This window comes from Stenella coeruleoalba, assembly GCF_951394435.1.
Source record: "Stenella coeruleoalba genome assembly, chromosome: 15".
NCBI lineage: Eukaryota > Metazoa > Chordata > Mammalia > Artiodactyla > Delphinidae > Stenella > Stenella coeruleoalba.
In genome coordinates, this window is record NC_137161.1 from 37,353,709 (window position 1) to 37,367,634 (window position 13,926).

A 13,926-nucleotide genomic window follows, 5' to 3' on the forward strand; every position below is an offset into this window, starting at 1 on the left:
TGTTGGGGGTGGGAGAGGTAGCTTTCCCCACACCCACAGCAGCTCTCCAGATATCAGCAGGGTCCTACGATTCAACTCAATTCTTACACTTTCTACCTGGAGAGACAGTGGCAGATTCCACAGGTTCAAGGCTTAATCCTACAAGGTTGCTTCTTGTTCTAGCCGTCGTTTCACCTAAGGGGAGAAAACCCTGAGAAGCACTGGTGAAGTTCACAGTCCAGGAGCAGAGGCTCACCAAAAGACCAAGACCTAATCATAGGACTATAAAGTGCCACCTTTCTCCCCAGAACTTACCACTGCATCACTAAAGACCTATTTATCACGGTCCCTTTTACACAGTACATCATGCCCGCCTTTCGACACCTGATGGGTAGTTTATCTGTGACACCTGGGGCAGGAGTGGAAGCATGATGATGGTGCAGATAGAGAAGGGGAGTAACAGAGAATGTCAGGTGTAGGGTGATTTAAGGGGACAAAGGGGGACAAGGAAATAGTACCCTACAAAAAAGATGATTGTTAATTAAAGGACAACAATAAAAGGAGAAACGATTTGAAATGTTTGGTGGTAAAACCTGGCATTGATGCTCTCTGTCCAAGGTGGACAGACTTCACTCTCTGTGCCGCTGTAGCCCTGGGGAAGAAGGATTTACATCTTAGCATCTTTTTACTGTCTGTAGTGAGTTGTATGGTGTACCCCCCAAAGCATATGTCTAAGTCCTCTGCCCCATCCTGTGAATACGATCTTATTTGGAAATAGGGTCTTGGCAGATGTAATTAAGGATGTTGAGATGAGATCATCCTGAATTTAGGGTGGGCCCTGAATCCAAAGACTGGTGTCCTTATGAGAGAAAGCAGAGGGAGATTTGAGAGACAGAGGTGGGAAGGCCCTGTGAAGATAGAGGCAGAGATGGGAATGATGTGTCTACAAGCCAAGGAATGCCAAGGATTGCTGACAGCTACCAGAAACTAGGAGAGCAAGGAATGACTGTTCCCTAGAGCCTCTGTAGGCAGTATAGCCCTGCCAGCACCTTGATTTCAGACTTCTAGCTTCCAAAACTGTGAGAAAATAAATTTCTGTGAAGCCACCAAGTTTGCGGTATTTGTTATGACAGCCCTAGGAAACTACTACACCATCCCATTTCATAGATGTTCAAAGAGTTAGATGATAGTAAAAAGTCAGAGGCTACTACTTAAAATTCATCATACTACATAGATGTTTAGTGGCTGCTTGTAAGTGACAAATCAAAGGAAATGTACAAAGCTGGGCCATTAAGAAATCACCATGTTTAGCTTTGGGCAAGTGAAACTGTTTAGAAAATTGAGACCCTAAGAGAGGCTATGCATTTGCTTTAAAATTTTCTCTCTCTACTACATAGATATCTTTAATAATCCATATGAGAAAACAAATATAAAAATAAAAATGTATAAGAGAAAGGTAAACTTACTGATAGAAAGTAAGGCTTGGAAGGCCTGTTTTAACATTTGACTAAAAAAAGGAAGACATGGCCAATGATGTATGAAACAGTATCTTCCTTATTAATAATTTTGAAAATGCAGATTAAAAAAAGGATTTTATTTTCAGCTATTAGATTGGCAAAGATAATAACTAGTGTTGACCAAAGTTCAGAAAAATGAGAGCTTTCACACAGTGTAGTTGAAGTTTATTGATGCTACATTTCTAGAAGACAATTAGACAATATGTATTAATAGCCTTTCCATTTCAAATACAGCTGCACCCAGGAATCTTAATTCTATTTATTCACTCTGAGAAAATAATCAGGGATCTGGGAAAAGGATATATGCAAGATGTTTGCTGCGTTGTCGCTTATATTAACACAAAAATTGAAAACAGTCTAAAGGTATATTAATAAAAGCTCATTGACTAAATTATGATACACAGGTATGGTATACCTCAAATATAGTGAGGGTTTGATTCCAGACCACCACAGTAAAACAAGAACTGCAATAAAGTAAATTACACAGTTTTTTTTGGTTTCCCAGTATGTATGAAAATTATGTTTACAGTATACTGTAGTCTATTAAGGGTGCAATAGCATTATGTCTAAAGAAACATTGCATATACCTTAATTAAAAAATACTTTATTGCTAAAATATGCCAGCCATTATCTGAGCCTTCAGTGAGTTGTAATCTTTTTGCAATAGTGACATCAAAGATCACTGATCACAGATCAACACAGCAAATATAATAATAATGAAAAAGCTAGAAATACTGCGAGAATTACCAAAATGTGACACATACAAAGTGAGCAGATGTGGTTGGAAAAGCGGGGCCAATAGAATTGCTCGATGCAGAGTTGCCACAAACTTTCAATTTATGAAAAAACATAATATCTGTGAAGTGCAATAAAGTGAAGGACAATCAAACAAGGCATGCCTGTAATCTCTACAACTGAAATTTCTTCAGGTATTAAAACTGATATAGTAGAAGAATGTGTAATTATTATACATGATTATGATGTTCATGACATATTAAGTAAAAAGAATAGATTATAAAACAACATCCTATATGATCACATTTTTGGAAAACTGTACACAGAGGACAAACCAAAAAGATGCACATAAAATGTAAACAGTGGTCATCTCTGGGTAGTAGGACTACTCTTGACTTCGTTTTTGTTTTGTGTGTGTATGTCAGATTCATATTTTCCAAAATTTCTACTGTTACAAAATGTTATGAAAGAAGAAAGGAAAATAATACTTAAAAAATATGTCTTGCCGGCCAGATGATCAACTCCTTGAAGTCAGGGATTGTGAACAAATCTTTTTTTTTAAATCTTCAACACCATTGACTTTTGTGTCTGGCAAACAGAAAGAAATCAATTGACATTTCTCAAAATGAAGTCACAATGCTTCAAACAAAAGCTACAGGGCTAAATAAAATAGGATGTTTATTATAAAGGTTTCCCCAATGTGAATTCTTAATAGAACATTGTCAGGTTGCTTCATTTCCCTCTTAAGTCACAATTTATTACAGATAATGGTATTCCACTGCTTTTAATACATCTAGTCTATTAATTCTCTCTCCAACAAACGGGTTGATCTACATATACAAATAGTTTTCAGAGATTGCATTCTCTTTTATATGAGTATTACTATATTCTTAATAAAGAAACATATAAATCTACTTGTAATCCAAAAATACAGGCTAACATTGAGTTTAGATGCATCTAAACTCAAATTTTGTAGGTGAATGGCAAACATTTCCAAGGATTATGGGACACTATAGCTACTAAGTGGAAACACTTAACTAATGAAAAAAATTATAAAGGTATCAGATGTTCAAACTTGCCTTTTCCTTCAGATTAAGAGATAGATTTATTTATACAATACAGCTGAAACAGGGACCTATAAGACATGTTTAGTCTCCTTGACTATTCCCCAAAGATCACCAGAAATGAATAACCTAATTGGATGTTTTGACAGGCCCTGCATTGATTATGAGAGTGATTTTTGTACATGATACTCTTAAATAGTAACCTATATAATTTATGTGACTATAAACAATATTGTTTTATTTTAAAGTTATCCAAAAAACTGTTCAACAATGTAAGAATACAGAATATGATGGGTCTTATGAGGGTACTTAAAAGTCCTCTTCTATCACGTGAATGCCCCAAAAGTTTTGATTATACAAACTGGGTTCAAGAATATCTATGATAATAAAAAAGAACTAATAATAATAATTTAAATATCCTGTGGAAAATACTCCACTCTAACAGTTGATTTAAATGTCTAACATATAAAGATTCTCTGATACAAGTATAAATGGAAGAATTAAGGAATTGGGTATTTATAAGATTAAATGAGTATTTTGACTTAAAATGTCTTTTAATTTGTGTTAGTTCTCCAATTTTTTTTTCTATGCTGCCAAAATCCTAACCTCTTTTGATTAAAAAGATGCTAATCCTATGGTTCAAGAAACTTTACTAATTAATAATAATAAAACATGAGACGTGTCCTGTGAGTCCCACAAAAGTATTGAGCAGTGCTGACTTCATTCTTTCCTGCATGATTCTCCTTTTCCTTTTTTTGTAGCTATCAGGGCTTCCTGTTCTGTTGCCCGAGGAAACATAATGCAATATTCAGACTTCAATCTTACTTTGTCAGCAAACAATGCCCAAGGCTTAACTTAGCTGCTAGTTTGTTGTTGATTTCTGTCAAAATGAGCTCCTCTGAAATTATTTTCATCAAGAATTTTCATCTCGTATTTTACCATCTGAGTTTGAATGATGATTTTCTTGAACTATTAAGACAGTTTTTTTTTTTTTTAATTTCCAGTGTTTTCTACTAAGGATTGTATACAACTTCAGGAAACATGAATTTATAAAAATATTTCAACAAATTTATGACATACTCAAAATGAGAGCACTGGTATTTCACCAAGGAATATAATTGAATTTTAAGGCAAAGTTAAAAATGACAGAGCTAAAAATGGCTATCCTGAGAACCCAGGATAATTCCCATATTTCTATGTGACACCCTTTCTTAAGTGAATATAAAAACCCCATTGTAAACATGTGTGATGAACCCTGCCTTTATGTTTGGAATGATGGTGAAAATGCAAAGGCATGGCATCAAGAATGCTTTTTTCCACTTGTGTGATCAAATTTTCAGTATGTAATTATAAATAAGCTTTACTCTTGCCTTTATTAGGTGTTAATTGCTGCATAACAAATAACACCCCAAACTTGACTTAAAGTTTATTATCTCACAGATTTTGTGGGTCAGGAAATCAATCAAGGAGTGGTTTATCTAGATCCACTGTTTTAAGGTGTCTCATGAGGCTGCAATGATATAGAGGCTAAACTCATCTTGATGCCTATTAAGGAGGAACTGCTTCCAAATTCACTCTTGTGTTTGTTGGTAGGATTCAGTTCCTTGTGGGCTGCTGGCTGGAGCCTCCCTCAGTCCCTTGCCACGTGGGCCTCTCTTGAGGGTAGCTCCCAACCTGGCAGCTTGTTTCCGTCACAGTGAGCAAGTGACAGATAAGGAGAGAAGCCTGTTTTGACAACCCACTATTGGAAGTGACAGCCCATCACTTCTGCTGTATTCTACTCATTAAGAGCTAGTCATTTGGTCCCAGCCACACCCGAAGTGTGCACGCCAAGAGGCAGGACCATCTTGGAGGCTGCCCATCCCATGCAAGATACATTCACACCCTTCCCAGATCCCCCAAATTCTCATGGCGTTACGACATCAGCTCAAAGTCCAGAATCTCATGACTGAAGTCAGGTCAGGGTGGGTGAGGCTCCCTGTGTGTGATTCTTTAGGTGCAGCTCCTGGAGCACAGTTCCTCTCCACCTGTAGACCCACAAAGACAAGTTATGTCCCAATATACAGTGATAGATCAGGCACAGGATAACTGCCCTAAGACACTCCTGTTCACCAACTGAGAACTGGAAAACTCAAAGGAGTCACTACATCCAGCCCACACTCAACCGAGGGGATTAGACAAGGGCCTGAAAACTAGGAGGCAGTGGGTAACCGGGGGCCATCTCAGAGGCTGCCTACCACTCTGCCAGACTGACCCTAATAATAAAAGACATGAAATTTTAGAGAAATATTTTATGAAGCTTGTAGTGTAGCTGATTTTTCAATATATATTGCACTGCTGTGTTTGTACTGCAATTTCTTCTTTGGCTCAGGATAAAAATTCTTTTAGATTACAAGAATACTGGAGGAAATTGCTTAAACATTCTATCTCCCTCTATCACGGCTATAGATCTGATCATTGACTCTTAGGTTGTTTAATTTTCCCAAACTGTTCAAGATGTTTTCCTAAAGTTTAATATAACATGTTACAGCTCCATACTGATTCTTCTAGCTACATTCTGTATTTCTTCTTCAATTTATCAATACATCTTGCATTTGCATAAAATTCAAATTATATTCCTTGATATGACATGTCTTTACTTTGAATATGAGAGCTGTGCCAGTTTCTTTTTGGCACTCTTGACTAAATTAGAGAAATAGTTTTTCCACTTCTTTTCTCTATGCTGCTTAGTTACTATATAAATCTATATTTTTCCTTGATTACACATTTCATCAAAATAACAAAAATGAAGAACCGTGATACAAACTAGCAATTGTAGGTAGACCAGCTCCTACATCAATTACCCAACCAGTGAATGATATAGTCTCAGTTGAAGAACCCAGAAATTTTACTGAATGTGTAGTTTGAATACTTCTTTTGAATGAGCAGTATGTACTAGATGCTTTGTGATACTTTGGAATCTAGTTTTAAACATATGTAATTACTACGAACTAAAAAATATCTGTAATAAGTATATCCGAACAAGAACATAGGATTTAAAAAAGAATTCTGTTATGCTCTCAGAATGACGTCAAAATAATGAGAACAGAAATTTAGAACAATGTACAGTGGTATCTGTGGAAACTGCTAGATAATTACCGTATCTTTAACAATGCTTCATATTTTTATTATTCTGTGGTATAATAATGTGGTATTCAAGAATCAATTCTTTTTTTCTTAAATAAGTGAATCTATAAATTTATGAATCATCAATCCCAATATGCAGAACAGGTCTTTGAGAGACAACACATGCACTCAATATTTTTCCTTATTGACATGTCACTAGTTTTTCTTTTTGTAATATAAACATGCTATTCTCTTACATCAGTTTTTATCTTCAATGACATATGAAAGATCCAAAATCAAATTGGCAGTCTCCACAGCCACCTGCAGGCCACTAAGCTTTGCAGTAAAACAGTCCAAGGTCAGGTTGCCAGCTGAGTCCGTGGCTTCACACGGAAGGCAGGTTTGAGGCACAAAAGGAAGACGAGCACTCCTTAAGAAGGACCAGCTAAGTTCTTCCTGGCTGCTGTAGAGTCCACAGCCACATCTTGAAAGCAAATCTGGCCAGTTCACAACAGAGGGAGAATCAGCCTGAACTGACCAAAAGTGTCCATACTTCCCGTCAGTGAGAATTTCACCTCCGTCGTGTTCTAAAGAGCCAGCGAGAGATTCCAGTGCGCTGCAGAATGCTTCAGCGATCAGCTGGAGTTCTGTCTGGGTACATCCGTCATCTCTAAGAATGCCTTCTGGCTCGCTACGCGTCTAAAGAGCAACAAAACCATTGAAAACACAGAACAGAGCAATTAATATGCAAAAATGTTTCTGAAAAATACTTGATCAGACCCTTATTCATAGGGGTTTGGCACAAGGCTAAAGGGCATGGATGGGCCAGCTGGTCAGGCTAATCCCTTAACCTGGTTGTTGTAGTAAAAATGCTCGCTACCAGTCATGTTATCAGAATGAATGACTCAGAATAAACCCCACCATCAACTTATTCTGAAGGACTGCCCAGTACTGCCTCCTTAATACATGAAGGACAAGGTGTAATATGTGAATCACAGGCTTCTGTACATCCGGGAGGAACTTCTGGAAGACTAATGTCCCAGATGAAGTACTTACTTATGCTTGGCAAATGTTTGAGATTTGTTTAAAATGCGAATACATGTATTATTATTAAGACAAAAACCATTTAAGCACGTGTCATTTTCACATTAATGTTTAAAAAATAACTATTCTTCTTTTTAAATTAATGACAAGGTTATACAACTTTGCTTCTTTTCCACCATTCTAAAAAGTTTATCCTAGAAATTTCATGATAGAAAAAGTAATATATTAGCAAACGCATACTTGAATGATAGTTAAAAACCCATATCCTAACTACTTAAAAACAGTGACCACTTTTTTCTTTTTCCCAGGAGGTTGGAACCAGATGAGATCATCTCTATGGCATATTCTTTCCCCATATTTTCAGTGCTATACTGTTTCTTTAAAATCCTACTCAAAACACCTTCCTTCTCCAAAAGACTTATTCTAGTTTACTCAGTCCCATTTGCAGACCATGTTATTGCCCATTCAGCATCAATAGATTGGCAATGGTTTTGTTTTTCATAATGTAAATTCTAATAACTTTTCATGAATGGGCTTTATCCTCAAACAGATTTTAAATTATTTTGGGGAAGCAGGGCAAGGCATGTCTATGAAAAGCGTTTACACCCAATTCCAGGCATCCCAGGGAGCTCTGCACTCCTGACTAACCAAAGAGCCAACTGCAAATACCTGGAAAACACATACATTTTTGTATCCATTTTCAAATAGAGTAGGTCAGTGTTAATGAAATAATTAATAAGAACTACAATACACTAAATTTACTGTCAGGAAATGGAGTTTCATAGATTAATAAAACAATTCTAGTTAATAGAATCAATATATCATAAATGAAAAACAATTTAAAAATTATAATAGAGTCTAATAATTAGCACGCTTTAATAAATGAAATTAAGTTTTTTCTTGAAGATGCAGAAGGTACTGAAGTATTCTATAGAATCTCAACACTTTCATAATGAATATCAATTATTACTGTACCACAGCACTTGAGATCTCTAAGATGACAGCTCCCATTAACAGAATGCTCATTTCAAGAGGCAGTAGAGACAATACTCAAAGAATGCGATCACCTGCTAAAAGGTTGGATTAATAATCATTGTGATAAAGATATTACCTTATATTTGCAAGTGTTATTTTCCTCAAGTGTGTTCAAATACAACATTTGATTTTAAGACTACTGAGAAATTAAGCATTAGAGGCTCCAGAGTATTATGATTTAGCTTATTATTTCATAAAATGAATGTTGCTGAGAATTCAGATAATTTAAGAAGGACTATCTAACCTACCTTGTGTCTGATATATGCCGCCAAATGAGTTTCAGTACAGCCACCTCCTAATAAAACACATGGTTCCTTGATTGTTAACTGCAAAGCATGCAGTGCTGTTTGACACGTGAGCTAAAAAAGAAACGAATCACCAGTATCTGACATTGACATCAGAAACACAAAGAAATATAACCACGTTTTCAAGGCAACTTAGAGAGTGGTCTCAAAGAGCCTGATTTTAATTGCAGAAGAACAAAACTGGTGTCACTAAGGTTGTCATGTGATGAATACATTTTGGAATAATAAAGATGAAATAATAAAGAGATGAAAGAAAATACTTTAGCCAGATGTTTGTTTTCATGGTCTGGATTAATATCCTCTTTCATATATATTTAGCTCTTCAAATTGAGATTCACAAACACAATAACTGGATCAGCAAGGTATGCAAATATTTCTACCAAAAAATATTTCAGTCTAAATAACTTAGCTGTATAAATGCTACAGAATTTATTTCAAGTTGCTATGGAAATGATCCAACCAAGCAGTAATAAAAACACACAGACCTTGAATATTCACCAAGGATAGATCCTTGAGCATGCATTCTTCAAGTCTGTGACCAATGCCATAGGGCATCGCTTCCATTGTATAAAAGCTGCATGTGTTATTGCTGTTCATGGACAACATGCTGTTAAGAGGTGCATGATGGGTATAACGGGGGAACCTATTGCTAAGTGAATTATTCATACACATTAGCATCAACAAGTACACAATTGAAGTTAATTTCTTAAGAAAAGTCCCCATCAAGGACTTTCAGATTGCTTGTAAAATACTAGAAATAATAAGAGGCAACATGCCAAGCTTCTGTAGTATCACAGGCAATTCAATCAGTTTACTTGTAATTTTAATTCTCACATTTTTGTTGTTTTTGCTTTCTATACAACCTAGGGAAGTTATGAAGAAAAAAAAAAGCATAGCTCACCGATGTGAAAAAAAATTATAGCACTTGTCTGAGTGATTATTTAATCCCTGCCTCAGCCCCTAGACGTGGAATTCAGTTTATTACTTACCTTCAGTTCATCCCAGGCTGTGTCATTTCTGTTGCAGAGAAGCAAGCTGCAGACAGTTACTTCATTAGGAATAAGATGAAAAAAATGTTTGAAGCCAAATTTTGCAGTGCACAAATCTTTCACACTTCCATAACTACTGGGAGAGATTGAGTCCAAGGAACCAATAGGCCTTGTTCCTATTTTTTAAAAAAAGTTTAGAAAACACAAAATGGATGAGTGAAGATGGAGCATACAATCATTTACAATATTTATTCCCAGCCAATATAAAAGCCCCACAAGCATATCATTTAAGATATGAAATATAGGATAAAGAAATAAGATGCATCTTCTTAAACCTATGAAATAAGTAGTATTCTGTCATTAAAATCATATGCAAATAAAGCAGAGGTTCTTTTGGTTTACAGACGTCTTTGAACATGTTTAGCTATTTTGTACTCTCCAAAAAAAGACACACACAATTTTGCGTACATTTTCAGGAAGTCCAGGAACCCTGGAAGCCTGTGCAGGGATCAGAGACCCCAAATTAACAACCCCACTAATCTGGAATGAGGATGAAGTGAGGAGACAGGTCATTTTCTAAAGGTGTTATGATTTTTACCTTAGAACACACAAAGTAAGCTATGCAAATAGATGTGTAGCTGAATTCTTTTGGGGCTCCATTTAGTGAATATATAGGAATTTTTTTTTTCTTTTTGCCTAACAATTGTTTGCATGTAAACAACTACCTAAATTATGCCAAAATAAAGTATGTGACATTCTTATTTCATTTTCTTATTCTTTGATTATATTTTGCCCTCCTTCCTGTACAGGTAAAATAGTAAAATTTTATAAAACATAAATTAATAAAAATATGAATGAGAAGTTAGGATGACTTGAAGGTTTCTAAAAATCTCTAAATGTAGTAGTTATGTAAGAAATGGCACAAACCTATAAGGAGTAACAATACTAGTTTAAAGTATTAAGATTAAAACTGTAACTCTTAGCAATGTACCTTCTTGGGCCAGTTTCCTCTTTGAAACTAATGGGATTAAAATAATTATGTCTAAAAATATGTGCAGCTCAAAAATTTTGTAAAAAACCAGAAAATAATCATGAACAATTTCACTTCTTTGAATACCCTTTCCTCTTTACTTCTGAATTCTCAAAGAATAAGGAATACTTGAGGGATCTAAAATTTAAGGAAAAAAACACAAAATTCTACATCTTGTATAATTTCAAGGGTGGAACCAACAGAGAATTTGTAAGGAGAGGATCCCCTTTCCCGCTGATTATCCTCTGATGTGCAGCAAGTCATTTAACTCTTCTGGGTGGGCTTTCCCAGAATGGGGATAATCACGACTATTTCACAAATAAATCAAACCAAATGTTAAAAATGCTCTGTAAGCTATGGCAAGCTTCATACCCACAAGTCAACCAAGCACAATAACCCCATTACTTAACCTAGATCATCAGTAAAGAGGAATTTTGTTTGAAGGGGGAGAAAGGAGGTAATGTTAACCTAGATACACCAGAGAAGATGGATTAGGTCCCAAACATACTTCACCTGTTATTAGTTTACCGGAACCATCGGCCTGGTATAGTTTTTTCCCCCCTTTTCCCTTGTGTCTCAAAAAGTTTCTGCTCCCGAGATCCAAGACTGCAGCCGTGGCTTTGCATAACGTTACACATACATAATTTGGGGAAGCAGGGCAGGGCATGTCTATAAAAAACATTGACACTCTCCCCAGTCTCACTGGCAGCTCTGCAATCTCTTGATAACACGCCTTGATAACATCTGATAACACTCCAAAGAATCAACTGCAAATACTTGGAAAACACATAACTTTTCATATCCATTTTCAAATAAAATAGGTCAGTTCATGTTCTACCATGTTCTAGTTACAAATGGGATAAAATATCAATTGTGGGCTGGTGTGGAAACCCAGTGCCCACTTATATTGTTTCTATGGAAAAATGCTTCAGTTTAAAAACTGACTACATAATCTATAATACTCAATATTCACAACTGGAAATCATCTGACTCATGAAAAGCCAGTAAATATTTAAGGATATGGGTCTGACCCACAATATTACCAATGAGTTCCAAAGAATGATTTCCTGTTATTTCTTAACAATTTCCACTAACGATCATTTGACAGTCTTACAGAGGCAGGGCAATAGCCCAGAGATCTTAGGGATTCAGTACTGGCACTCATCCTTCTCCTTTTCGATGATTTATAATAAGACTAAAAATAGTCAACTTTAACAGTTTTAACAAAATTTATTAGACTTAAACTTTTAAGTCTAATAACTTACGAATTGAAATTGATCTGAATGAAATGATTGTCTTTCTGACGGGTTGTCAATGCAGTTAAAGAGATACTGAAAAGTGACTCAGATCAGGAACTTTTCAGCCTGTCATTTCTCTTTGGCTCTAGCAGGTGACTACCAAACTTCTATTTGCTTCTTTTTGCTGAGTTTGTGAAATACGGTGAATTTCTTGCCTGTTATAATTCTGTATGTTAATAAACATATTATTGTTAATTCAACAAACATTTTAGAACCCCTACTGTGGACGAGGCTTGTTGTAAGCACTGAAAGTAAAAGATGATCCCAACTCTCAGTCTCAAGGATCCTAGCTGAAAATATTTGGGATATTGAAAGGTAGCCTGCGGGCGCGTGGGCGCGCGCGCGCGCGCACACACACACACACACACACACACCACACACACGGCAGAAGTACAGTTGTTTGTTGGAGTTAGATAAAAGTGAATATTCTAGTTGCAAAACTACCTTCTGAATACAATAAGAGCTTTGTAAAACTCAAGTAGAAGATTTTTGTTTCAAGTATGAAAGACTTTATGTGATTATGAAAATGTTAGATTTCTCAATAATCTGTAAAATGTTTGGGGGTTAATAGTTTTAGATTATGACAGACTCTGCAGTACATTTTGGGGCTGGAAAATACCTAGAAAATAGTCCTCATCACTCAATTTTTAATAAGTGAACAATGCAGGATCTTTTCCAGAAACCACCAGAAATGATACACACACACTGTGAGGTTGGCGGCTTCTCAAATTGTTCAAGATGTTAACAGTTGACACACACCAAGACTATCTTTGCTCAAAAGAAGTGTGATTTATTAACCATAAGGGGCAAAAGCTGAGAGTGCTTTTTACCTGTCACTTTACTCAGGGGTTCCATCACAGCCACTCCAACTCTGTCTACAGCAATAACATGATGCGTTCTGAGAAACTGCTTCAAAGATGGGTGTATAACTTTTTGGCACAAGACAAGATCTACGTGATCACTAACTAGCTGCCTTCCTAGGTTAAGCAACTGGTCCAGGACTGCATTTTCAAGAGAAACTCCGTAACTCACCACCACATTTCCTTCTCCAGTATCAGAAAGGTCTCCGGATAAAGACACACAAAAGAGTGCCACCTTGAAGGAATCTGATTTTTTGATAGGTAATATCTTCATCAATTGAACTTCTGATATTTCAATAAGTATTCCAGGTAACACAGTAGAATCTATAACTCTTTGATGTTTTAAAGGGACAATTATACTCTTTCCTAAAATGATGTGGTCTTGGGCATTTTCTGGAATTATAAGCAGAAAGGCTCTCAGAATCAAAGTACTGATATGGTCGACTTCCTTTGTGGTGAGCATACAGGCAGGTTTACTTGTTAATATACTACGCACCAAACAGAGGAGGATCTGAGTGCTACTAAAGTTGACTGGGATTCGACAACCACAGGCCTCAGATTTTAGGTAACTGATGCAGAGGCTCAAAAGCTGCTTATTTAACTTAATGACAGTGGTCGGTGTCAAACCTATTCTCTGAACATTTTCAACTAAGTTGCAGCAAAGAATGGCTGTGAATAAGCCGCCGTCACTGAAGCAGGACACGTGATTCTGCACAGAAGTTGTCAGTATCTTTAAAATGGGATGGGTGACTGGCAGGTTGGCGAGGAGGGCTGCCGACTGGGAGGTTGTGCGCACAGAGCCCCCCAGGCCGTTGTGCAGCTGCTTCAGCCTGCCTGCCGGGCCATAGCAGGATGTGACGATGCCTTTCAAGACAGAGAGGGTGGCCTTCACTCGTTCGCTTGTCAGTGGCTCACTTCTACAGAATGAGGGCTTTTTAGCTTCTAAACGAGTCATCTTACTTCAG

The 13,926-nt window shown here is 36.6% G+C and overlaps 1 protein-coding gene across 2 annotated transcripts; it reads right to left on the reverse strand.

Annotated features, from left to right (window-relative positions):
• Positions 1-1,676: 1,676 nt before the first annotated feature.
• On the reverse strand, positions 1,677-13,923 carry MKKS (MKKS centrosomal shuttling protein). Of its 2 annotated transcripts, XM_079944311.1 has the most exons (5): positions 12,932-13,923; positions 9,774-9,949; positions 8,728-8,838; positions 6,658-7,099; positions 1,677-5,322 (listed from the first exon to the last, which is right to left on the reverse strand). In XM_079944311.1, exons 1-4 carry the CDS (start codon positions 13,914-13,916, stop codon positions 6,659-6,661), a joined length of 1,713 nt encoding a protein of 570 aa, XP_079800437.1. In that variant the 5' UTR covers positions 13,917-13,923; the 3' UTR covers positions 1,677-5,322; position 6,658. The 2 variants fall into 2 exon arrangements, with proteins under 2 accessions (XP_079800437.1, XP_079800436.1); XM_079944310.1 differs by lacking the exon at positions 1,677-5,322 and having other exon boundaries at positions 5,379-7,099.
• Between the last annotated feature and the right edge of the window lie 3 nt (positions 13,924-13,926).

Coding starts and splice junctions, on each gene's coding strand:
- MKKS (XM_079944311.1), bottom strand. CDS start 13,916: ATGACTCGTTTAGAAGCTAAAAAGCCCTCATTCTGTAGAAGTGAGCCA. Junction 9,950..12,931: donor ACCCCTGAGTAAAGTGACAG/GTAAAAAGCACT, acceptor TTTAAAAAATAG/GAACAAGGCCTATTGGTTCC. Junction 8,839..9,773: donor CAGCCTGGGATGAACTGAAG/GTAAGTAATAAA, acceptor TTTCTTTTTTAG/CTCACGTGTCAAACAGCACT.